We start from the raw sequence: 25,857 nt of genomic DNA on the forward strand, positions 1-25,857 counted from the left end.
AAGAAACGCTGGGGCGGTTTTACCCGGAGCGGAATGATTGCAGTTTTGGGCTGCTGATCTCATGACCCAACCCTGGAAAATGAACAAAACGACTTGAGGAGCCTGATTCCGTCGTGTTTGTCGTGGGCTCGCTCGAAGGACAGAACCACGTTGTGGCTACAACCTGGTCGTTTTATAATGGGGGTGGGAAGAGGACAAGTGGTTGACCTATATAATAAGAAAGGGGGGTGGGCAGGCTGATGACCCCCAGACCTGCGCCGGTCAGCTGGAACGTCAGGCAAAGCTTTGGCCGGGGCAGAGGGCGATGGGGAGGCGGCGACTCGGCGGGCGGGGTCCTGCCTGCCCACAAATGTCGGGCCCACCCGCCCCATTTGTAAAAGAAAAAGTCTTCCGCCCAAGCATAACGACAGCAGTTCTGTGACACGGGGGCTTGAGGCACGGAGGCACGGGATGCAGAGCGGCGCCGTGGGAGGCGGCAGGACAGGGGGAAGGGGTTACCTGCATCCTGCCAGCCGACCTCTGGAAGCCTGCCTGAAGGAAGAATTTTAGGGGGTGTGGAAAGGGAGACAGACTGAGGGCTGTATTAAGATCATAAATGGCTGCTTAAGGAGACTGGAAGGGAGGAGAATTCGGGGTGGAGCAGATAACACAGGGGGGGGAAGGCATTAGGAAATAAGCACCAAGGTACCTGGTGCCTTGCAAGGGATTCCCGAGTGTTCCGCAATTGTTTTACCTGTCTCCTCTGCGCGAGAAAAACCTTTGCGGTGTAAATCTGAAATAAGTCCCTGGGGAGGGTGGGGTCTTGCTCTGCGCCTGCGCTCTTCACACGCCTTTTGCAGGGCATGTTTGGTAAAGTTCCTGCATGCAGGCTGCCAAGCAGAGGGAGTAGCACAGCTAAGGAAAAGGGTAAAAAAAATGGCGGACTGCGTTGTTTGGCGACCCCTGTGAAATGGTCGTGCGACCCCAAATGGGGTCGTGACCCACAGGTTGAGAACCGCTGCTCTAGGACTACCTGATATATCTAGGTCATTTTCACTTTATGTTGATGTGAGACAGAATGTGGCTTTAGGAGTCCTTACCCAAAAGCAAGGAAAGTGGAATCGCCCAGTCGCTTATCTGTCAAAGCAATTAGATATGGCAGCACAAGGATGGCCACAATGTTTAAAAATTCTAGCAGCAGTTATGCTGCTACTACAGGAGGCAAATAAGTTAACCTTTTCTGCTCCGGTGGCTGTTTGTACTAGTCATGCCCTGCAGACAATTATTGACAATAAGGGACATTTGTGGATTAGCAATCAAAGGATGCATAAGATACAGGCTCTTTTATTAGAAAATCCACAATGCTCTACTCTCAATCCGGCCACTCTTATGCCAATACCAGATTCAACTATGCCTGTGCATAACTGCATGCAAACAATAGAACTACAATATTCTTGCAGACCTGACCTTACGGACCAACCATTGCATAATCCAGACTTTCAGTGGTTTACCGATGGATTCAGCTTTATGGATCAAGGAATTAGATACTCTGGGTATGCAATTGTTTCCCAAACTGCAACTGTAGAGTCAGCACAATTACCTAGCCAAGCAAGTGCACAATTTGCGGAATTATATGCCCTAACCTGAGCATTGGAAATAGCTGCAGGAATGATTTTAAATGTGTATACGGACAGTAAGTATGCATTTTTGACAATTCATGCACATGCCGCCATCTACAAAGAAAGAGGATATTTGGACTCCACAGGCAAGATCATCCAATATGCAACTTTGATTGAAAGACTTATCAAGGCAGCTCAGTTACCGTCTAAAGTTGCAATCATCCATTGTCCTGGACATCAAAAAGACTCAAGCCTTATTACCCAGGGCAATAGGAAGGCAGACAAAGAAGCCAAAAGAGCCGCGTTAGAAGGCCCCCCCCTCCAGTCAGATGTCACCAGGTTCATGTATTTAGACACTTACTTGGAAAAACTTGATCCTACATATACAAAAGAGGAAAGCCAAAAGTTGAAGCAGGATGTACAAGGCGAACTGGTTAAAGGCTGGTACACCCTTCCGATGGATGCATTGCTGTTCCTCTTGCGCTTGCCCGCCCCCTTATTTTTCAGGCCCATAAGCAACATCATTTGGGAAAAACTGCATTATTACAGCAGCTTGAACAATTTTTCTATCTTCCCTTTGCTTCTTCTCTAATGGCTCAAGTGTGTTCTCAATGTTCCATTTGTGCTCAAACCAATGCACGCCAAGGACCGGTAGTACCGCCTGGTCAACAACAAATTGCTTATTTTTCAATGGACTATGTCATTGTTGATTTTACTGATATGCCTAGGAGTAAGAACTATGTAACCCTGCTAGTTATAATTGATACCTATTCAGGGTCGATTGAGGCCTTTCCGACTGTAAATAAGAAAGCTATACAGGTTGCCAGAATCTTTCTTAAAGAAATTATTCCTAGATTTGGTTGCCCTTCTAAGATTTCATCAGATAATGGCCCTGAGTTCGTACATCAAATTAATAAGGCTTTAGCCCAGGCATTAGGTATTAAGTGGATATTTCATTGTGCTTTTCACCCTCAATCAGCTGGTAAAGTGGAACGGGCTAACCGTACAATTAAAACCCTTATTACCAAATTTTGTTTGGAAACTCATCTCCATTGGCCAGACATTTTGCCTGTGGTTTTGTATGCACTCAGACTGGCCCCCCACACTAAATTGCAACTTAGCCCTTATGAGCTCATGTTTGGCCGTGCCCCTTGTCTATTTAAACCTGACAGTCAGGGCTGGCCGGACTTGGCTCATAAGGGGGGAATAGACCAACAGAAATTGTTACACCAGTTACAGCTTCATAATTTAGCTGTTTCAAATTTGCGCCATTATATGATGGAACAACAACCCCCTCCAGTGGTCACGGCAACACATGGGTTCAAACCAGGAGATAGGGTATGGGTGAAACATTGGAAATCAGATCCCTTAAGCCCAAGATGGAAAGGACCATATACTGTTGTCATGTGTTCTCCATTGGCAGTGAAAACCTTGGAGGGAAAGTCCTGGGTCCACTGGAGTAGATTGAAAGCAGCTGCACCTGCTGATCCAGTAACTTACAAGGTGGATAAAACTGACAAACCTTTAGTGTTGAAATTTACAAGAAATATACCCTGTCGAACCCTACTGGCAACGGGTTCTCAACACACAGTGTGAACATCAGACCTTGCTGAGACACTCTGGAAGCTGTCTCTCTATGCACAGTGGAAGACATGAGGATTCTACAGATTATAATACCTGTTGGTTATTTAATATGGGGAATATACACACACATTCCTATACAAATCAGTGCAATGGCTACACAAGAGGTCATACCGCAGAAACCCTCTAATAGAAAACTATTGAGTAATACACACAAAGTAAGAACAAAAACACAGGGAAACCAGGATTGTCAAAACTGCATCAAGATTACAAAATAAGGAAGCCAGATAACTAAGACTTTGATTTATTATACAATGAAACCAGAAGGGTGCCAGGATAGGTCCCCTAGCTCCTGTACATACAATAGAACTACATATAAAGTTTGTAAAAAAGGGGTCCAAGATCAGTGTTATAACCCGAAGTCTAATCCTGATAGTTGGGCCTTACAAATCTGAACACGTAGAACAGATAGGAGCGTTAGAGACCAGGCACTATTAGGGATCTCTCAATGGAAATCCAACCCACACTCCAGTTTTAGCGTAACCTTTGATGTTTGTAAGGCAGCTAATTATTGGGCCGCAATTGATGGTTGCGGAGGGATCAGTCGAATCCACAGCTACATCCCAAACCATAAGTATTTGTGCCCACCGGATGGGTGTGCAGTCTCCATGGTCAGATGTAAGTGGTGGTCATGTATTAAGTGGCATACCCAAGACCCAAAGGAGATGGAGCACATCTTGTTTGAAAAGAATAATACAAAAGCAGACTCCGGTGGAAGGGATAACTGTAATTTGGTGACTCTTACACTCAAGAATGGCAGTTGGTTCCTGGAACAAAATAAATGGGAAAGACAAAATTGGATGTTTGGGATAGGAATAGATGCCAATGGCTACGACCCAATATCAGAGGTAGAATCAAAATTATAACTGCAACCAAAAGATCAGAACAAAAACCATTATTTTGGTCATATTATGAGGAGATGGAGAAACTAAATATTCCTGACATACCTAGACATGTAACCAATAACTTTGTTAAGTTAGCCGAAGATATTGCCCATACTTTAAACGTGTCCAACTGTTTTGTGTGTGGTGGAACAAATATGGGAGAAAAATGGCCATGGGAGGCACAAGAGTTAAATTATACCAAGGTTCTAGAAATGTCTGAGAATAGTAGTTTAACCTATACGAGTAGGAAAGATGGCGATTGGACTCTCACTTCCAACCTGGTAGGACATGTATGCTACTTAAGGAACAAAACAGAATCTTGCGTAGCAATAGGTAACCTCCTGTGCACAGGGATTTGGGAAAATGGTAAATGGTGTTCTGGAACCAACGAAACCACTACTCTGGATCATTATGCCCTTACTAACATATCTGGGATGCCATATCTAAAAGACCCCACAAATACCAGTCTCCCTTGGCTAGCCCCAGATGGAATGTACTGGATTTGCGGAAAAATGGCATACAGACAACTACCTAAGAACTGGTGTGGATCTTGTGTATTGGGAATAATTAAACCAGGATTTTTCCTGTTACCATTAAAAACTAAGCAAATTCTTGGTGTTCCCATCTATGAGGAAGTTGGCAATGTAAGACAAAGAAGGGAACTAAATGTACTCTCCCAATGCGCAGGAGTCACTTGGCAAGAACATGAATGGCCACCTTGCCACATTATCAAAGCTTATGGCACGGTAGCCTGAGGGCTGAGGATGGAATGTATGGATATCGTACCCCTATTTATATGCTCAACAGGCTCATTAGGTTACAAGTGGTGGTAGAGTTAATTACTAATGAGACTGTGAAGGGACTAACTGAATTGGCCAAAGAAAATGTGAAATCCAGGACATATATTATGCAATATTGGATTATTTGTTGGCCAAAAAAGGAGGGGTATGTGGAAAATTCAACCTAACAAACTGTTGCATCGAAATAGATGAAAGTGGAAAAGTGTTGAAGGACATAACAGACAAAATGGTCAAACTAGCTCATGTTCTGGTGCAAACCTGGAAAGGATTTAATTTGAAAAACATATTTTCAGGATGATGGCCAAAGTTACCAGGCCTACAAACCATCATAGTTATAGCAGTCTTGTTAATTCTAGGATGTATTTTGATTCCCTGCTTACTCCCCTGTGTTGTGGCCATGATTCGAAGAATCTCAGAAAGTACAGCCCAATTAACTGCAAAACATGAAACAATATTAGCTTTATGGGAATATAAAATGTTGCCCTCTAAAGATCCTGAATTGGAGGCAGAATGATGGAAGTTTAAGCAAGAAAACTTCCAAAGGGGGGAATAAGGTAGAATAATGAACAAATACTAGAATAGTGCTGTGTCAGTAGTATGTGACTAACCTAATGCGCATTACGCATGGATACAATGTATGTAGCAAACCCTCCATTGTATACCCGTGAGAAATGAACCTAATGTATTACAATGTGTATTTCAATGTGTATTTCTTTGTTCCTGAGAAAAGGAATGTATAAAACTGAAGTCTGAACCCGCCCTTGGGGTTCAGAATTGCTTGTTGCTATTGCTTCTGAACCTGCGCAATAAACCTCTCTGCTAAAACTCTCTGGAATTTGTAAGAGTCCTTTCGTTTTCCACAAGAACTGGATGTGTTCAGAGGTCTGGCATTTTTCTGTAATGCTTTAGACTGCACTACTTACTAATCATGGCATTGGACTTAGAATAGAATAGAGCTAGAAGGGATCTTGGAGGTCTTCTAGTCCAGCCCCCTGCTCAAGCAGGAGAACCTTTACCATCTCAGACAAGTGACTGTCTAGTCTCTTCTTAAAAATATCCAGTGATGGAGCACCCAAGATTTCTGGAGGCAAGCTATTCCACTGGTTAATTGTCCTCACTGTTAGGAAATTTCTCCTTAATTCCAGGCTGCTTCTCTCTTTGATCAATTTCCAACCATTGTTTCTTGTCCTTCCCTTTGGTGAATAACGTGACCCCCTCTTCTTTGTGGCAGCCCCTCAAACACTGGAATTATGTCTCCCTTATTTTTTCTTTTCTTTAGACTAGCCAAACCCAAGTCCCACAGCCGTTCTTCATATGTTTTAGTCTCCAGACCCTTGATCATCTTAATTGCTCTTTGATTTTTTTCCAAACTCTCAACATCTTTTTTATGATATGATAACCAAAATTGGCTGCAGTATTCCAGGTGTGGTTTTACTAGGGTTTTATAAAGCGGTAATAATATTTCGTGTGATCTTGATTCTATGCCTCTGTTTATACAACCCAGGATTGTATTAACTTTTTTGGTTGCTGTTGCGCACTGCTGGTTCATAGTCAAGTGATCATCCACTAGGACTCCAAGGTCCCTCTCACAGTTACTGTTTTTGAGCCAGGTCTTGCCCAATCTGTACTTGTACCTTTGATTTTTTCTGCCTAAATGTAAAACTTTGTTTTTCTCCACATTAGTCAAATGTCAAAATGCATATATGCTACATAATATTAGAGGTTTTCTCAAATCCTTTTAATTTTTCTAAATAGAACCATGACTTTTTTCATGGTTCACTTTTCTTCATTTAATTCTTTGGGATAATTATACAGATGGGAATTGTAATTTCCTTTCAGGGAGAAATAGGCCGGCAAGAGATTATACACTGCTAGATAAATTAATTAAAGTCTTTGATATAAAATACTTTATAACTTTTATATAAAACTCGCAAAAACAGCCTGCCAATATCCCGATCGCTAAGAATTTCGCGAAACAGCAGAAAACGTTTTCTCCCCGGATTCTTAAGGGGTCCCTCCCTCATAGCCTTCTATCCTGTCTCAGACGATCGGTCGGGACTGGAGGGATCTGTCAGCCAATGAAAAGGCGCCGGGGTGGCTGGCGGATGGGGCGGGTGGCAAAGAACGAGCTATGGCGACTCGAGGCGTTCGTCCACAGCGGGAGAATGGACGAAGTCAGACAGACCTGTTAATCATCCCCGTGTTACTGTTGTTCCTCCCAGGCATGACGGGTAAGTAATGGTTCCGGGAACAAATCGTAGGCTGGGCAGCTATACATTCAAAACCATCTCAACCAACCCGCTAATTAACCGGGTTGCAGCCGGTGGGGGTTGGCTGAAGTTTGAGGAATTTGCTGATAATGCCTTTTAAATATATTTTTTAAAAGAAATCAAGGATGTCCGTCGAATTATGTATATTATCTCAGAAATTAATTAAAACGGAGTTTAGCATAAAATTACTCGGAATTTGAATATTTTCACTATATATTCACAATTTATTCATTTCATATTTGTTTTTTTCTCAAAGTGCTATCTTTATTTACTCATTTACGGTACATATCTTCGGTGAAATTCTTAAAATAAAAGACATTGAAGCTATCCGAAGGTCTAAGGAATAGGAAATCAGAAATTAAATCAAAACAAGCTGCAAATACACACAAAAAAACGAAACAAAACCAAACTAGATCCTCAACAGGAATGGAATAGAAATATTTTATTATGCTTTCTCTTATTGTTTTAAAACTTAATGTAAGTTTTACACATGGATAATGGCATACAGATATTTTCAGTTTTTTGTTTTGTCTTCAATAGTTAAAGTATGTTTGCTTTAATATATTTAGAATGTATTCTGTTTAATCTCCTTGGATTAAAAAAATGCCTTAGGGAATAGTCTTGAACATAGATCATTACAGAATAAGGGCACAGCCCTAGAGAGTAGATTTATTGTCCCTAGGATTAGGATGGCAGGTATGGAACTGGAAGATGTCCAATAGACTTGCATTTTAGAACTGCCTGATATATCATTAATGTTTTGGGAAATTCTAAACACTGTTTTCATCCTGTGATGGACAAAATTACATCTGATGCTGGAATTTTATAATTATCCGTATTTCTGGACTTCTTTTAAAATTTCTGCTCCAACTTCATTTGAAAAATCAAGACAGGGAATTATGTTGGTTCTGTTTTGATGTTTAACCCCATAAAATGATGACAGCAACTACTGAGGATATAGGATGATATCAGTGGATTGTAATTTACAGTTTATATTTTGTGGCCCTGAATATTCATATAAGAAAGCTGACAGAGTGGGCAAAGGATACTCTCACAAACTGCACATAATTCAGTGAGAAATTTCAAAAGATTATTTAAATCATTAAATCCAACCTCTTGGAGTCTCCTTTGGCTAATTGGCTCCTCTGTAAAACTGTTCTTACTGTTAGGGATTTTAAAAAAATGATTAGGTCACAATTTGATTTACTATAATTTAAATAAGTTCTGCAAAGACTTTCGTGTGATGCTCTTTCAAGTATTTGAAAAGTGTTATTGTATGCTCCCTCAAGTCTTTTCTTTTCAAAGTTAAATTTCCCCAGATATATCAGTATATCTAAGACATAGTTTCTAGCAACTATCTTCCAACTTCTCTGAATTAAAGCTTCAAAGGCAATTTGTATCATGGTAGGCTTTTTTTTAACCATGGGTAGGTTTTGTGCCTTTGAATCAATTTTGACTCCTGGTGACTGCCCAGAACCTATAGCTTCTGTTAACATTCTGAAATAATTTACTTTTGTTCTTACTGGATTACTGCAATCCATGGCTTTTCCTTAACTTTTTGCTATTGAATAAAAGAATAACAGAATAACAAGTGTTGGAACAGACTTGGAGGTCTTCTAGTCCAACCATTGCTCAAGGAGGAGACCCTATACTATTTCAGACAATGGCTATCCAGTCTCTTTAAAAACCTCCATTGATGGAACATCCACAACTTTTGAAGGCAAGCCATTCCACTGGTTTATTGTTCTCATTGTCAGGAAATTTCTCCTTAGTTCTACAGTAGGTTGCTTCCCTCCTTGGTTAGTTTCCAACTATTGTTTCCTGTCAGTTACTGCTATTGAGTCAAGTTTCAACTAATCTTATCTGGTTGGTTTTTCTTACCTAAATGTAAAACCTTACTTTTTTCTACATTGAATTTCATTTTGTTAGATAAGGCCCAGTGTTCAAGTCTGTCAAGGTCAATCTGGATCTTGCTTCTACGTGTCTGAAAATCTTGCTTGATTATCTTTTCCAGGATCTTCCCAGGTATTGATTGGTCTGTAGTTTCCTGGATCTGTTCCTTTCCCTTTTTTTTGAAGATGGAAACTACATCAGCTTTTTTCCAGTCCTCTGGTAGTTCTCTGGTGCTCTAGGATCTTTGAAAGATATGGTTTCATGGTTCTGAGATCACGTTTGCCAGCTTCTTCAGAAACCTGGCATGTAATCCATTTGGTCCTGGTGATTTGAACTTGTCTAGAGTGGACAGGTATTGTCTTAAAATTTTCTTGCCTGTTTTAATTTGTATTCCTAGTCTGTCTGTTATGGTTCTCCTTTTGGTAGGTTGGGGTATTTTTTCTTTTTGCATGAAACAGATGCAAATAAAGAATTAAGCAGGTTGTCTTTCTCCCTGCTGCCTGTCACTTCCTTGCCATCTTCTCTCATTAGTGGACCAATTGTTTCTTTGACTTTTTTCTTATTTTTTTATATGTTGAAAGAATTTTTTAAAATTATTTTTGACATTTGTTGCAAGTCTTAGTTCATTCTGAGCCTTAGCTTTTCTAACTTCCTCTGCAGATTTGGGCTATATGCTGGTATTCTGCCTTAGTTTTGTGTGTCTCTCTTTCCATTTTTTTATACTTATCCTTTTTGTCTCTTAATTTATCAGAGTTCTTTGTGTAACCATGCTGTTTTTTTCTTGGATTTTTATTTTTCTTTTTAAGTGGTATTGTGCTAGACTGGGCTTTTATAACCATATTTTTCAAAGTTACCAAAGCTTCTTGAGCCGTTTTCCCCTTTTAAAATTTTCATCAATGAAATGGATGGAATCCATGAAATCCATGGAATAAAATCCACGGAATGGAATGAACCTCTCCTTTTTTATGCCTGGTACTGTAATTTTTTTAACTGAATAAATCTTCCTTTTGTCTACTTTGTTAAGAAAACCTCTTAAAACAATTTAAAAAATCACAAAAATGGCAGGAGCAGCACATACACATGTGAAGTATTTATTGAATCCAGTGCATATTGAGATAACAGCATCTAACAGTAACTTGGTAACCTCAACTGCATATGAGCTAACCTCACATTAACTGAATTTTGGTTTGCTGTAAACGCAACCTGAGATCACTAAATACACACTAAATTGAATATTGCATTATTCCCAATTTGTATTAATCACAACCTTGCTGTATTTAAAGTTATTCAATAGGAAGATATGTTTTGTTCTTTAATGTCCCATGATGAATAATAGTCTTAAGCTGCAAGAAGGCAGATTTAAATTGAACAGTTAAAAACAAAGAATGGTATAAATTGCAGAAAGTAGTTGAATATATGTCACTAAATATTTTCAAGTCAAGTTTGGGCAGCCATCTGTTGAGAATGCTTTAATCTGAATTCTTGCTTTGCTTGGATTTGATGGTTTAAACATCAATTTCAACTTCAAAGTATTATGCAAAAATCATTTTAAAAAGAATAAAGTAATCAAAGCTGATTTTAATATTTTCTATGACATAATTTTAAATGTTGCAATTCATTTTTGGTTCACTATTTGCTGTTTTGATGGTTAGAGTCTATTGATGAAGGATGGGTACATATGGTATAATAAATACTCAATTCAATTTTTCGTTCCAATCTTCCATTGACTGACCATTGCCAATTGGTAATATTTTGAGCACAGCATGCATTCTTGCATGAGTTCCTGCAAGCCACAGAAATAAAGTTTAAAAAAGAAAAAAAGAGAAAGAATTGTAAAAAATACCTTGCAAATATATTGGTAAAAATGAAGAATAGGTGGGAAGTATATTTCTTACCCAGTACAATCAGTAAATTGTAGATGCTATCTGAAGTGAGCCATGAGAAATCAGACTTGACCATCATGAAATTTGAATGGAAACTTATAGGATAGATATATCTACTACCAGCAGCAAGTTCTTTTTTATTGTTAAAAAATTTCATTGCGTAGAACCTAAGTCTACCTCTTCTCTCTTTCCATATCCTTTCTCAAAGGGTTTGTTTACACATTGTAAAGCTAATATTAAAAAACCTGCTGTGCAGCAATTCTAGCTAGCAGCCTAGATGGTGCTTTCTACATGTTATATGTATGATTATTTGCCCATTTAGCATAACTTCAGATTTTTTGCTTCATACAATATACTGTGATTCTCAGAGAAGAAATCTTTTCTCTTGAAAACAAAATAACAATCAATCAATCAATCAGAATAGAGCTGGAAAGGACCTTGGAGGTTTTCCAGTCCAGCCCACTGCTCAAGCAGGAGACCTTATGCCATTTCAGACAAGTGGTTGTCCAATCTTGTCTTAAAAACCTCTAATGATGAAGCACCCACAATGTCTGAAGGCAAGGTGTTCCATTGATTAATTCTTCTCACTGTTAGGAAGTTTTTCCTTAATTCCAAGTTGATTCTCTCCTTGATTAGTTTCCATCCATTGTTTCTTGTCCTGCCTTCTGGTGCTTTGAACAATAATATGATCCCTTCTTTGTGGTAGCCCCTCAAATACTGGAATACTGCTATCATGTCATCCCTAGTCCTTCTTTTCTCTAGACAAGCCAAATCCAAATCCTGCAACCTTTCTTCACATGTTTTAGTCTCCAGGCCTTTAATCATTTTAGTTGCTCTTCTTTGCACTTTTTCCAAAGTCTCAACATCTTTTTTGTAGTGTGGTGATTAAAACTGGATGCAGTATTCCAGGTCTAATCTTACTAACGTTTTATAAAGTGGTACTAAAACTTCACATGATTTTGATTCTATGCCTCTGTTTATACAACCAAAGACTGCATTAGCTTTTTTGGCTGCTGCTGCACACTGTTGGCTCATATTTAAATGATCACCCATTAGGATTCCAAGGTCATCCCAAAGGTGCTTTTTCAAGAGGCAACTGGAGTTTCTTGTTTTTCTTTGAAAATGTTTTGCTTCTCATCCAAGAAGCTTCTTCAGCTCTGACTAGATGGTGGGGGAATGGAAGGATTTATATTTCTTGAAGACAATTGGTCATTTGCCTTTTTAGAGAGTCCTTGAGGCCAGTTGGAGATTTGTCTGTGTTCTCAGGGTCACCTGAATAGTGCAACTGGATGTGGAGCCTTCTTGGAACTTCTGAAAGGACTGTTGTGGAGCTGTGCTTTCTGCAGGATGTTTTCTGCTCTGTGTCCTTCATTGTTGAACACAGACGCAGGCTATTGGGGATGAGTCTGTTGTCTCCCTCTCAGACTGCAGCGCAAATGGTTCCTGTAATCTGCAATTTTTCTGGAAATCCATTCATACTCCTGTACCATCCCAAAGTGCATAGCTAAATGACTGAAGATTCTCGGTCATCCAGGTCACGGTTATCCCAAAAGTCCCTCTCACAGTTATTGTTTTTGAGCCAGGTTTCACCTAATCTGTACTTATACCATTGTTTTCTTCTCCCTAAATGTAAAACTTTGCTTCTTTCCACATTATAATTCATTTTGTTGGGTAGGACCCATTGTTCAAGCCTTTTTGATTCTGTGCTTGTCTTCTGGGGTGTTGACTATTCCTGCCAGCTTAATGTCATCTACAAATTTGATGAGTTCCCCTTCTATTCCCCCATCTAAGTCATTTATGAAGGTATTGAAGAGTACTGAGCTTAAGATGGAACATTGTGGTACCCCACTGCTTACTTCCCTCCATATAGGTATAGTACCATTAAAGACTACTCACTGAGTATGGCTTGTCAGCCAGTTACAAATCCATCTGGTGGTGATGCTGTCTATCCCACATTTTTCTAGTTTACCAAGAAGCAGATTGTGGTCTACTTTGTCCACAAAAGACTCCTAATCTATCATTAACCCACTGCAATCATTGTCTCCGATCTGTCCAGGATCAAATATCATTGACTGATTCTTGATAATAAAACTTTTTCTTTAAATTATAACTGGAATTCTTCCAAATGGTTGCATTTCACTCCCCAAAGTCATAAGAGTCTGTTGAGAATATCTCTGCAGCACTTGTAGGTTTTCCTGAAGATTGAAGCACATAATTTCTTAACAGTTGTCTTCTGGTTGCATATAATAAGTCTATTCTGCAATCTCCACCACCTTTCCTATGAAAGTCCAGTTCATCACACACCACAATATAAAACAGATGTTGAGACTCTGGAAAGAGTGCAGAGAAGAGTGTAGCGTTTCCTCCTCAGAGGCCGCAAAAGCCCAGGCCCCCCCAGCCCTGTCCCCCTTCATCAAGCCCTGCCGTAGTGTTCTCTAGGGGTTGGTAAGATGTCTCTTCCAGCCGGAGCTCGTGCAGAGTTAGGAGGTAGCAGGCTCTTGTCGTCAAGGAGGGGCTCCCAGGAACGAAAATAACCAGCCCCGATAGTCAATGCTATGATGGTATCCAACAGCCCAAGGCTGTTATAGCAGCAATAATTAAGGATTCCTCAGCGGTCATTCAGAGTCAAGTGGGATGGAGGAAAACCCCGGCTCCAGACGGTAGTAGAAACAACAACAGTCAGTGTGCTGTAGCAATAGCTCGCCCCCCAGGGCAACTCCCCCACAAAGTCTAAAACTTGTGCCAGCAACAATAGTCACAGTCCAAATAGCCTCCAGGCTTCGCAGCAACAATTGCCACCACCAGTCTCTCCTCTCCTTCTGTTGCTTCTTCTCAGTCAGGTCTCGGCATCAAAACCCTCCCCCCCTTTATCTTTATTGTTAACATCTGAGGCTAGGAGTCACAGCCAGCTCCTTTCTACACACTCCCCCTTGCTGCCGTTTGAGATATCCTCCTTACGAAGGAAAGCAATAAAAACTCCTCTCTCTCTCTCTCTCTCTCTCTCTCTCTCTCTCTCTCTCTCTCTCTCTCTCTCTCTCTTTCTTTCTCTCTCTCTCTCCTCCGTTTGAGATACCCTCCTTACAAAGGAAAGCAATAAAATTCCACTCCCCCTCTCTCTAGCCTCCGTTTAAAATATCCTCCTTACGGAGAAAAGCAAATAAAACTTTCCACTCCCTCTTTACCTTCACCTGACGAACTGCAACAGCCACCACGTCCCTTCCCTTCCCTTTTCTATCTTTTTCTTCAGCCCACGCCAGCCACACCCAAAGGCAGCAGCAGCTGTCCCAATCTCTCCCTTCCCAACCGAGCTCCTGCAAACACTCTCAGACAGCCCCGCTACAAGAATAACAAAGATGATCAGGAGGGCTGGAGGCTAAAACATGTGAAGAATGGTTGCAGGAATTGGGTATGTCTAGGCTAGTGAAAAAAAGTCTAAGAATGACATGATAGCAGTGTTCCAGTATTTGAGGGTCTGCCACAAAGAAGAAGGGGTCAACTTATTTTCTAGCACCAGAAGTCAAGAGAAGAAGCAATGGGTGGAAACTAATCAAAGAGAGAAGCAACCTACAACTAAGGAGAAATTTCCTGGCAATGAGACTATTGCAACAAATTCTAGTGAGTTTGGAAAATATTAGAAGATTATGCTAGGTATAAATAACCATTTGATAGGAGAGGAGTTCATTAGTAGTTTACCTCATAAACGACAAGTCAGCCTGGCTATAAAAAGCTTGGAAAGAAAAAAAATAAAATGTTGGAAAAATGTGTACCTTTTTTGTGCTTCAATAATAAATGAAGGATGGGGAGGGTCTGTTGTAGTATCCTACATTTTATCTTTTACACCTAATTTTTGAATTAAACATCTTACTGAGTTTGTATAATTTTTACAGCTTTGATTATGTAAGAAGCTTGGCAATGACTATCATTTCAGTGTTCAGTTTTAAAGTAGAACTTCTAAACAACAAGTATAAAAAGAAAAAAGTTCCATTAACATTACAAAATGCAAATATTTATTGAGGTTGAAAAGTATGTTTTCGTACAGGTGCATCATGCTGTTACCTTGCGAAGAATAACTTAATGTGTCATGATGTTTGTGAACTGGTAAGTTAGTTCTGAATTTATGCTAAACTTTGTATTCTAATGTTATATATTTCCATGTGTTTATCACCTTTAATGGTAAAGTGTTAAGCCTGAGATCTTTAGTGTCATCCAGATATTTTCATGAACATATTTTAATTATGAGGGAATTTTAAGTTTAATTGTATGAGTAATCATAGTCCCAGTTCTTTCATTCTATATGGAGGCATAATTTATAAATCAGTTTATATTTTTAATTCTGTTTTGCATTTTTTAATTCTGTTTTGTATATCACCTTTTTTCTTGCTTGTTCCCAGAATGCCACTTTGGTATTTTGAATTGCAACTGAAAATTTTAAACAGATAACAGTTTATATCTATCATTACATACAACATGCAAAAATCTTCAGAAACATATTGCTAATAAGAAGCTGGAAACATGCATTTGGATGTTAGACCATAAGTGACAGTGAAATTAAATTAATACGAACAATGGATAAAACAATTGTAGAAAATTTAAATGAATTCATTGTTTTCATAGTTGAATGTTGGGGAAATAATAGTACCTGGGCTAATACCTCAGGAAACACGTGTATTAATAATTCACGAAATATTGTCATGGTTCCGACAAACAGAGACAAATAAAACAGAACTTGGAGGTTTGAAAATTTCTCAAAGAAACTGTTTATTAGTTACAAAGTATCGGCACGATCAAAAGTGAAACCATCTGAATACACAAGTAACAATTTCCCAATTACAAATTATAATGTCCCATCCACAAAACTATGTAATCAACTACGTTCCCCAATATATTCATTTGGCGGGCTTTTTTATACAACAGCCAGTCCCTGATTGCGGGAGCAGTACATGACCATGGTTCCCATAGGATAGAAAGTTATTTTGGCTAATGAAGCACCTGGGTAACCCCCCTCCCTCCGTTCTATGTGGCAATCTAGAATAAGAAGAAAAAATGGCTGCAGCCACGCTCAGTGTAGAGTTGACAGTCGGCCCCTCTTAAAAGAAAAGAGTCTCCTGTAGGGGAAACAAGCATTTCCTTGAGGCTTGTGAGGATATTTGTTGTAAAAATTTTGTATTAACCTTTCTGCTTTCACATTTGTATATTTCACTCATGTAACTTCTGACAGTGGATAGGCTTTCCACTGAATGAGATATTGTAACTTCCCCTAGTACAACCTAGAATCAAGAATTCATTTTATCTCATAATGTGTTTCTCCCTCTACCACTATTGGACCCGGCAGCTTCTTTATAATAGGTCTTAAAGAGGATTCAGAAACAGTTTCAACAGACTACAGTGGAACACAGGGTGGACTTTCCCCAAAAGCCGTGGAAGCTTTAACTCCATGGTAACAGGATTTATGATTTTGGTGATAGGAAAAGGACCCAGAAACTTTGGCCCCAATTTTTTGCTGGGTAATCTCAATCTCAAATATTTAGTTGAAAGATAAACCTTTTCCCCAATATAAAATGGTCTTTGAGGGGAGCGTTTCTTATCAGCCTGCTCCTTGTAAACTTAGCGGCTTGGGTTAAGCTTTCTTTACATTCGCCCAAACACTTTGGAAGGAGGTCACCCACTGATCCAAAGTTTGGGAGGCAGGTGGCTCCTGGGGGTATTCAGGCGTAGGCACAAAATCCCTCCCAGTAATTATCTTAAACGGTGTAAGGCCGGTGCTACTGTACACAGTATTATTATAGGCTACTTTAGTGAAAGGCAGAACATTGCCCCAATTAGTCTGCTGGTAATTAACATAGCATCTGAGGTACTGCTCCACTATTGAGTTCGCATGTTCAGCTGCCCCATTAGTACTGCCAATGAAAGTCCCTGAGTAGACCCAATAAGCTTAACGAACTCCCCCCCCAGAACGAATTGAACCCCTCTGTCTGAAATAATCCGCTTAGGAGCTCTATGGAGCTGATAGATGTGCTTCAAAAACATATTGGTCAGTTTCTGAGCAGAGGGAAGCCCTGAACAAGCGATGAAATGAGCTTGTTTGGAAAATAGATCAATCCATATTATAGTATTTCCTTTGCTCTCGGGGGCAGGTCCACTATAAAATCCATAGCTATTTCTTCCCAAGGCGGAAAGGGTCAGCTACTTGCTGCAGGAGCCCTGGAGGCTTTCCAGGATGTTTCTTCATAGCAGCACAGGTGGCACAGCTTTTCACATAACTCTCAATGTCTTTTTTCATGCCTGGTCACCAAAACTGCCTTCTAATCAAGCAAAACCTCAGAACCTGCATATCATTTTTGGTGAGCCAGCCAGGAGAGGTGCTTGGTCCTAGGGAGGTTCGAGAAGGGGAAAGGCGCCAAGTGCGCTCTCGGGTTTCCTGGAGGTGCCCTTCTTGACTCTTCACTGCGGCTTTTAAATAAGAACTAGTTTTTTTCTTTTTTTTGTGGTGGTTGTTACCTTCATTTGGTTCCTGCATACTCAGGAGGGCTGAAGATAAGGTAAGCTTATATTGCACAGGCTTGCCCAGGGGAGTGTGTACATATGTGTGTAACAGCGTGTCTGTTTCCTTCAATCATTTCCCACTGTTGACCAGAGCTGAGTGGAAGAGTTTGCCTCAGCCGCACCTAGACCCCCCGCATATCTGGGGGGCATTTAGAAAGCAAGGGGGGCAACCTTGTACTCTCATGCTCCAACAGGTTGTGAGTGTTGAACTTGTGATCTGAGGTTTGTGGTTGCTCCTTATATATTTCCCGCTGTTGACCAGGCCTAGGTGTGATACCAATTCCAGCCACCGGTAGGCCCCTGCGAGGCTATTAAGCTGTTAACTGGGGATCCCTACATCACAAGGGGAATTGGTGGCTCTCTTGTGGCTCAACAGGCTGTGCACGTGGTGTGAGAGAGTTAGACACATGAGCTCAGCCCAAGGAAAACTTGTTAAAATGAATTAAAAAAAAGAATGTGCCCTCAGCCCCCTTGAGTGTGTTATCAGGAACTTTGATAAGCTTAAAACCTGTCTGGATATGAAAATTGAAATTCTAACTAAGTACAATGACCTCTGGCATCAGGATATGCCTACTGTTTGGCCCAAAGGGGGGTCCATAGATTTGGGTTTTTTTGAAACTATGGGAGATTATGCTCAAAGAGGCATGGATCATGATCAACAAGCTTATGCCCTTTTTTGGATTTTACAAAGGAATAAGCAGATGTTTGAGGACTGTGGGTTGTGGCACCTTCCCACAGCACCACCTTTTCCTGCTTTATCCTCTGCTCCGCCACCTTGTAAGGGGATTTACCCCCTTACAGAGCAGGTAACGATTGGAAGGGGGGACACTAATAAGGTTCTGGTTCATACCCCCTTCTCCACATCTAACCTTTATGCATGGAAGGACCGATTAGGTTCTTATACTGCAGCCCCACACAAATATTCTGAATTGGTTCTGTCTATTATTCGAACTCATAACCCTAATTGGGCAGACCTCCAAGCCATGCTGGATGTCTTTTTAACATCAGAGGAAAGACGTCTGGTAGGAAATGCTGCAAAAAGATTAGCTGAAGAAAGGAAGGTTCTTTGTCCTGAAACTGACCCTAGATGGGTCATTGATACTTATGAAAGCAAAGAATATGAACACTTAAAAGGCTTTCAAGACCTTGTCTCTGCATTGCAAACTGCTATCCCTAAACAGAAAAACTTGGGCAAAATTTATGATGTTCATCAATTGCCATCAGAGAGCTCCAATGACTTCCTTGAGCGCCTCTACCAAGCCTTCAGAAAATATAGTGATTTGGATCCAGAAGCTCCAGAACATGCTCTTTATTGGGCAGAGTGCCCCAGATATTAGGCGCAAATTACAGAAGCTGGAAGGGGCTTCAGCTGACACAATTGGAAAATTGTTGGAAGTAGCTTATAAAACCTATGTCTCAAGACCAGAAGTGACAGCCAAAGGGGTTAAAAGGGATGAAAAACAAAGTGTTGTTTTGCTGGCTCAAGCTCTATAACAGGTACCCCCAGAGGGAGGAGGAAGAAGTGGGACTCGCGGAAGAGGATGTCGAGGAGCAGTAGGATCCCCTCGGGAGAAAAGTGGAACGATGCCACCAAGATTGCAGGCACCCCTGGAACGTCCAATACAGTCTTTTGCCCTAAGACAGAACTAGTGTCGTATATGTAAGAAATTTGGCCAGTGGGGCAGGGAATGTCCTTTACGTTCCCTTCCCAGCCATCCTATAGGGCGTGTTACTCCACAACCATGCTTTAAATACTAGGGGAGTCGGGCTGGGGGGGCCTTTGTCTCCCTGCCCTTTCAAATGATTCTCCCTCTGCATCCCTGGTAAAGTTTAAAGTCAGAGGGAAAACAATGCCTTTTTTGATTGATACAGGGGCATCACATTCAGTATTAAATAAGCCCCTTGGAAATTCTTCCTCACAAACTTCCAGGTTATTGGGGCCAGTGGCCAATCTATGTCAGTAGCAATACTTGACCCTTTAGAATGTTCTTTAGGTGATACTCGCCTTACTCATCAATTTCTTTACCTTCCAGATTGCCCTATGCCCCTTTTAGGGCGTAATTTACTTGCTAAGTTACAGGCAACTATCTCTTTCAAAGGGGACCAGGTTGAATTATCAGTTCCCCCTGAACAAGCCTGGCATGTCCTGACCCTTCAACTTTCCTCCTCTGAGGACACACGAGTGTCCTGGTTTGTTAGATTGTTTTGTTGACTCCAATGTATGGTATTCAGGGGTCCTTGACCGGGCTATTAACGCAGTTCCGGTGGAAGTAGCCTTGCACCCTGATGCACTGCCAGTCTCCTTTCGTCAATATCCAATTAGCTTGGAGGCTTTACAAGGGTTAGAGCCCCTTATTACTAATTTCCTTGCTTATGGGCTTCTAAGGGAAACTGTTAGTCCTTATAATACACCAATACGGCCTGTTAAAAAGCCGGATGGCTCTATTTGTTTCTGTCAGGATTTAAGAGCCGTCACTCAGATCACTGTGACATTGCATCAAATGGTGCCTAACCCCTATATGCTGATTTCAGGAACCCAAAGTGACCGGCCTGCTTTGCATCATGACTGCGCTGAAGGGATTTGATCCTGAGGGCACTCGGGTGGTACTGCTTAAAACCCTTCCAGGGTAGCCCTCTCCAAAGGGTTAATAGAGATTTATTGTCCTTGAACCAGGTGTCAGTCTCTAATTGCTCTTTAAGTCTTTTCAGTAAACGGTCATCAGGACCGGTGGATTGCTTTCGCAATTGAGCTTTAGTGATTATTTGAGAGGCAGATTGCGGTAGAGGGATGATAGAATGTCACCAAGATAAACTAAAAATCCCTTATACAAATGATCATGAAGCACCTGGTCGATTAACTGCATAAATACAGCAGGGGCTCCTTGTAGTCCAAAAGGCATCACTTTTAATTGGAAGCTTCCCAAGGAGCAATTGAAGGCGGTTTTCCATTCGCCCTCCACCTTAATCCGGACTCGGTAATAAGACTCTCTTAAATCCAACTTCGTAAAAAATTTCCCTTTTGCCAGGTGGGCCAACATGTCCTTCATTAAGGGGGAAGGAGGTACATGTTCTCTATGCTGACAGTGTTTAACCCTTTAAATTCTACACATAATCTCAGCGACCCATCTTTCTTTTCTTTGAATAATACAGTGGCTGCTACACATGATTTTGGTGGTTGGATAAAACCCCAAGCCAGGTTCTTATCAATGTACTCTCTTAACTCCTTCATCTCTTTGGGCGTCATTGAGTACATTTTTGGCTTCGGGAGCTTGGCCCCGGGTAAGATTTCAATGGCACAATCCGTAGCCCGGTGTGTGTGTGGGGGGGAGGACGTCACACTCTTTCTCACTAAATGCCTGAGCTAAATCATGATATTCAGTTGGGACAAGCTGGATTCCTGGCAGCTTTTCTGCAACAGCCTTTAGTGTCTCAGGGTGCTCTTCCAGAGCCTCATTTATGGTATAGTCCTTTATATCATTAGTGGTGGCAGGTGGGAGGTGGTCTGTCCCTAATCTTAAATTCCTCACTCCATTCTCCCACCAGATGTTTGGGCACCATTTGTCGAGCCAGGCCAAACCCAGAATCACAGCCTCAGTCATTTTTGGGACCACTACAAAACAGATGATTTCCCAGTGCTGACCCATTTCCAGTCACACTGGTTCTGTCTGGTGCGTGGTAGGTGCGCCACCGATAAGGGATCTGTCAGTTTGTTCAAAACTCATGGTTAGGGGTAACAGCCTTGCTCGAATCCCCAGCTTGAGCATGGTGGGCAGATTAATTAGGCACCTAGTGCAACCTGAGTCTATTAAAATGTTTAAGTTCATTTGGCCCCTGGTTTTGGGTATTCTTATCTTGGTGGGGATGGCAAAAGGTGGGATGGGCTAATTTACCATCGGTTCCTCCTAGCCTTCCTCATCACTGTCGAAGGGCGCCGGCATCTGCTGTGGCTCAGACCGGGCTTTCGCCTCAAGCTTGGTTGGAGGGGAGGCCTCGATGACTGGGTCTTGATGTGCCCAGTTTGTCTTCTCTCTTCCTCCTCTGGGAGCTTTTTGTGGCTTTGCGGTGGCAACTGGCATGCTTCTGGCTTGGGGTTTGGGAGCCAGGCACCCCTCAGCACAGTGACCCATTTGACCGTATCAGTAGCACTTGATAGGAGCCCTGGCAGGCACTTGGGGGATATTGTTAGTCGTAGTGGCTTGGGAACATCAGCCAAAATGGTGTTTCTCCTGGACGTGCGACGGCTTGGGTTCGGCGGTGCCTGGCTTTCTGGGGCAGTCCAATTCGATATCCAGAATCACCGCCAATTGTTTGGGAAAGCTCTGATAGATGCAGTCTTGGAGTAGTTGATTAATGATCATTCCGGCCATTGCCCCAGCTGACCAGCAACTCTTCTGAATTCCCGAACTTATTCCTTAGCGGGGCAGCCTCTTTGCTTCAGACAATGGAACTCCTTCTCGGCCAGCAGGTCTGGAATTTGTCTTCTCAGTTGCTCCATGAATAGGTTAGCATCCTGCAGTTCTGGAGTCCCTTCATCACGGAGGTTGGTCACCTAGTCAGCCGCTTTCCCCTCTAAATTGGCTGCCACAACATTCACCATCATGGCATCATCCAGGTAGGCATAAGCATAGCGATGTAGATGAGCCGACACTTGATTTAAGAAGAAGGATAGCTTCTCAGGGTCCCCATCAAAGGTGGGCTTGATGGGAGGCGGCTCAAATGTTGCTGGGCTGCTTGTTGGTCATTGGGACATGGCCAAACCACTCTCCAGATTTCCCTTGGCCGGGCTCCTGGACTGGTAGCCTGAGGCCGCGGCAGTGGGCTTGGCTAGGATACAAGGCTCGACATCACATCTGGCTGGGGAATAGGCGAAGCGGCATGGGCTCCAGCAATCGGGCTAGGACTCGGGGGGGGGGGTAAGAGATGGGTAGCCCTTGGCATTCCCCTCTACTGCACATACATCCTGGGTGATGGGACCCATCTCTTTTACCTCCAGTCTGCTGAACTTCTCCTTCAGTTGCTTGAGTGAGGGACTGCGGACTGAAACTTCTAGTCTCTGGAGTCGTCCTCTCCGATCGATCCTTTTCCTTTCTGGTATGCTGCGGACAAAATCCCCTGGGATAGCAGTAACAGGAGTTCCTCTTCAGCGGCTACAGGAGTGCTCCTGCATTGAGGGGCAGCCTGCGGTACCAGCTTCCCAGGTTGGATCAACCTGGACTTTGGCCAAGCCCTTGCCAATGATGCCTCCTCAGTGGCTAGAGCGGTTGCTTGCACTCTGACAGCTGGAGTTCTGTTGTGGCCAGCAACGGCTCCATTCTTTTCCTCCATCTTCAAATCTTCAGCAAGTCTTCACCGCTCTCCCAAAGGATGGGTAGGCGGTCAGGGTTAGGGAAAAAACGTGAAAGTTTTAGAAGTCTTGGTTTGATGCCATGGTTCCAACAGACAGAGATGAATAAAGCAGAACTCTGAGGCTTGAAAATTCCTCAAAGAACATGTTTATTAGTTACAAAGTATTGGCACAATCAAAAGTGAAACCAAGTCTGAATACACAAGTAACAATTACCCAATTACAAAGTACGCAAGCAACTATGTTCCCCAATATATTCATTTGGCGGACTTTTTTATACAACACCGAGTCCTTGGTCGTGGGAGCAGTAGATGATCTTGGTTCCCACTGGACAGAAAATTATTTTGACTAACGAAGCACCTGGGCAACCCCCTCCCTCCGTTCTATGTGGCAACCTAGAATGAGAAGAAAAAAATGGCTGCAGTCATGCTCATTGTAGAATTGACAAATATCCCTTAAAAGTTCCAAGCACAAAAGTTCAAAGCTCAGAACCATTCTTTAAGCGTAGAACAAAATATACTATGTTTTTAAACTGGAACAAAGCATACTATGCTTTAAGTGTGAACTTTGCCATTTCAATTCATAGTTTTGGGTGCTCCAATGGCTCATGATTGGTTAAAATAAATAAACAGCAAAAATGGTTTCTACTGTCTTTCTCTTCCGTGGTCTAAAAGGATGAGTACACTGTCTAAATTCACTGGCTTGAGATTCTTTCTAAGTTTTTTAGCTTGTATAATTTGTCAGTAGCAAATGATACTTGCCTTTAGAACTGATAAACTGTGGAAATTGTTCTATCTTATTTGTTGGTCCCATTAATCTACATCTTGCACCAGATCACTGTCACTATTTAGAATTAAATCTAGGGTTGCTAAGTTCCTTTATTCCAACTATTTTAGCCACAGTGATAATAGATATTTATACTTGTTTTTTTATGTGTTTATGTGGTCTGAGCATTAATAAACACAAGCTATATGAGGCTTACTGGAGTCCATCATTTTTATAATAATCTTTCTTGATGCTTCCCCAATTACAGAATCTCAAGATCAATTTCAACATTTGATCAGATGATCAATACCTTTTCCTTAGAACAGATGTGTAACTAGATATTGGCACTCATCATACTACTATATAAATACTAAATATATTCTCATTCACAACTAAGTATTCTAATTCTCCCATCTTGTGATTGGAAACCTCTAGCATTAGTTTTGAAATATGTATTTACTATGTTCAATATATATATATATATATATTGAACATACATATATTTTTCAAAATTTGGATTACTAACAAAGAATTAAGGGAGAACTGGAATAGCCATTTAACTCAAGAATATATATATATATATATATGAGAATTAATTATACTAAAAATCCGACTCTTGGGTGTAGTCATAATAAAAAGCAAATAAAAGCTGAGCACCAAGAGGAATAAAATTTTTAAAAAGATTTAATGAGCCAAGCTTTCGTCAGAACCATCTGACATCATCAGGGCATTAAAACAGCAGTCTGGAAGAAACCCTTATATAGCGTTGATCGCCTGCATCCGGCTCCTGCTATGTGTTAATGGACCCAGCTGTTCCTGCCGTGTTACGGGCAAGGTGCCTACTCCAATGTAAGAGGTCCCTTTAAGTGTTTTACGCCTTCTATCGCAGCTATTCTCTACCCCCGCCCTCCAGGTGGGGGGAACCCTTTCCTCCCCGTCCGGAGCGCACAAGTTCCTTTCCTCTCCCTTTCCCTTATCTCACCGCTCAGATGTAATGTTTCTATCCCCCCCACGGGGGTTATCNCCCCCCCTCCTCCCTCCCTCTCCATCCATTCGCCTCTCACTCTCTCCCTCCTCCTGATCCCCTCTCTCAACGGGCCGTATTTGCATAGCATCCAAACAACCTGACCCCCATGCCTCGATGCTCTCACCCCTCTGTCGGTATCCGCCTGGTCCGGCCTTATGGCGGCCACGGCGGTCCCGACAGTCTGCCTCCGATCCCGACTCCCTCCACCTCCTACCTTCCCGGCAATCCACCCACCCCCCGCCCTTCCCTACCCCAGGGACCTCCTGCTCATCTGTAGTCCTCCATTCCCCACCTCCCTGAACATTCTTGCATTCCTTCTGTTGGAGATCTCGTTCCCTTCCCCGGCGGACGCGGGTCACTCCGCCCCCTCCATCAGCCGAGGGGGTTTGTCGGGATGGATGCTGACTCGTGGAGCGAGCCAATACTGCTCCTGGGGGGAGGGGGGAGGGGGAGGAGGTTGCCGTTGCCGTGCACCAAGCCTCAGGCACTCGTCATTCTTTCCCAGGGGGTCCTGTTCCTTATTCCAGTGGGACCGCGTCATCATAATATGCGTGCTCTGTCCGGCGTTCCAAGGGGTTTCCCTTGGGGATTTTGGGTCCGTTGCAGATATAGCCTGCCGGCAGGGGGGAGTATCCTCTGTCCGAGCGTGCGGGGCATCCCTTGCTCCCTGCTCCCGGCAGGAATGTCCGTCATATCTTGTCCTCCTCCGATGATCCAGGGGATAGTCCATGCACCACGCTCTAAGCGTCTGCTGCACCGGGCACATCTCCATGTGACGGTTAATGGATTCCTCCTCCGTAAATGACAAACCCCCTCAGCTGATGGAGGGGGCGGAGTGACCCGCGTCCGCCGGGGAAGGGAACGAGATCTCCAACAGAAGGAATGCAAGAATGTTCAGGGAGGTGGGGAATGGAGGACTACAGATGAGCAGGAGGTCCCTGGGGTAGGGAAGGGCGGGGGGGGTGGATTGCCGGGAAGGTAGGAGGTGGAGGGAGTCGGGATCGGAGGCAGACTGTCGGGACTGCCGTGGCTGCCGTAAGGCCGGACCAGGTGGATACCGACAGAGGGGTGAGAGCATCGAGGCACGGGGGTCAGGTTGTTTGGATGCTATGCAAATACGGCCCGTTGAGAGAGGGGATCAGGAGGAGGGCGAGAGTGAGAGGCGAATGGATGGAGAGGGAGGGAGGAAGGGGGAGAGAGGGGGGAGAG

The 25,857-nt window shown here is 42.4% G+C and overlaps 1 protein-coding gene across 1 annotated transcript in view; it reads left to right on the forward strand.

Moving 5' to 3' along the window:
* Positions 1-7,029: 7,029 nt before the first annotated feature.
* RECK (reversion inducing cysteine rich protein with kazal motifs) overlaps positions 7,030-25,857 on the forward strand; it is a 267,919-nt gene continuing 249,091 nt past the window's right edge. The window contains exons 1-2 of the mRNA XM_029286596.1: positions 7,030-7,154; positions 15,009-15,067. Of these exons, the coding sequence (XP_029142429.1) occupies positions 7,055-7,154; positions 15,009-15,067 (159 nt within the window). The 5' untranslated portion in view covers positions 7,030-7,054. The remainder of the gene's footprint in view (positions 7,155-15,008; positions 15,068-25,857) is intronic.

Source organism: Protobothrops mucrosquamatus, unplaced genomic scaffold, assembly GCF_001527695.2.
Source record: "Protobothrops mucrosquamatus isolate PMUCROS unplaced genomic scaffold, P.Mucros_1.0 scaffold_217, whole genome shotgun sequence".
NCBI classification, from domain to species: domain Eukaryota; kingdom Metazoa; phylum Chordata; class Lepidosauria; order Squamata; family Viperidae; genus Protobothrops; species Protobothrops mucrosquamatus.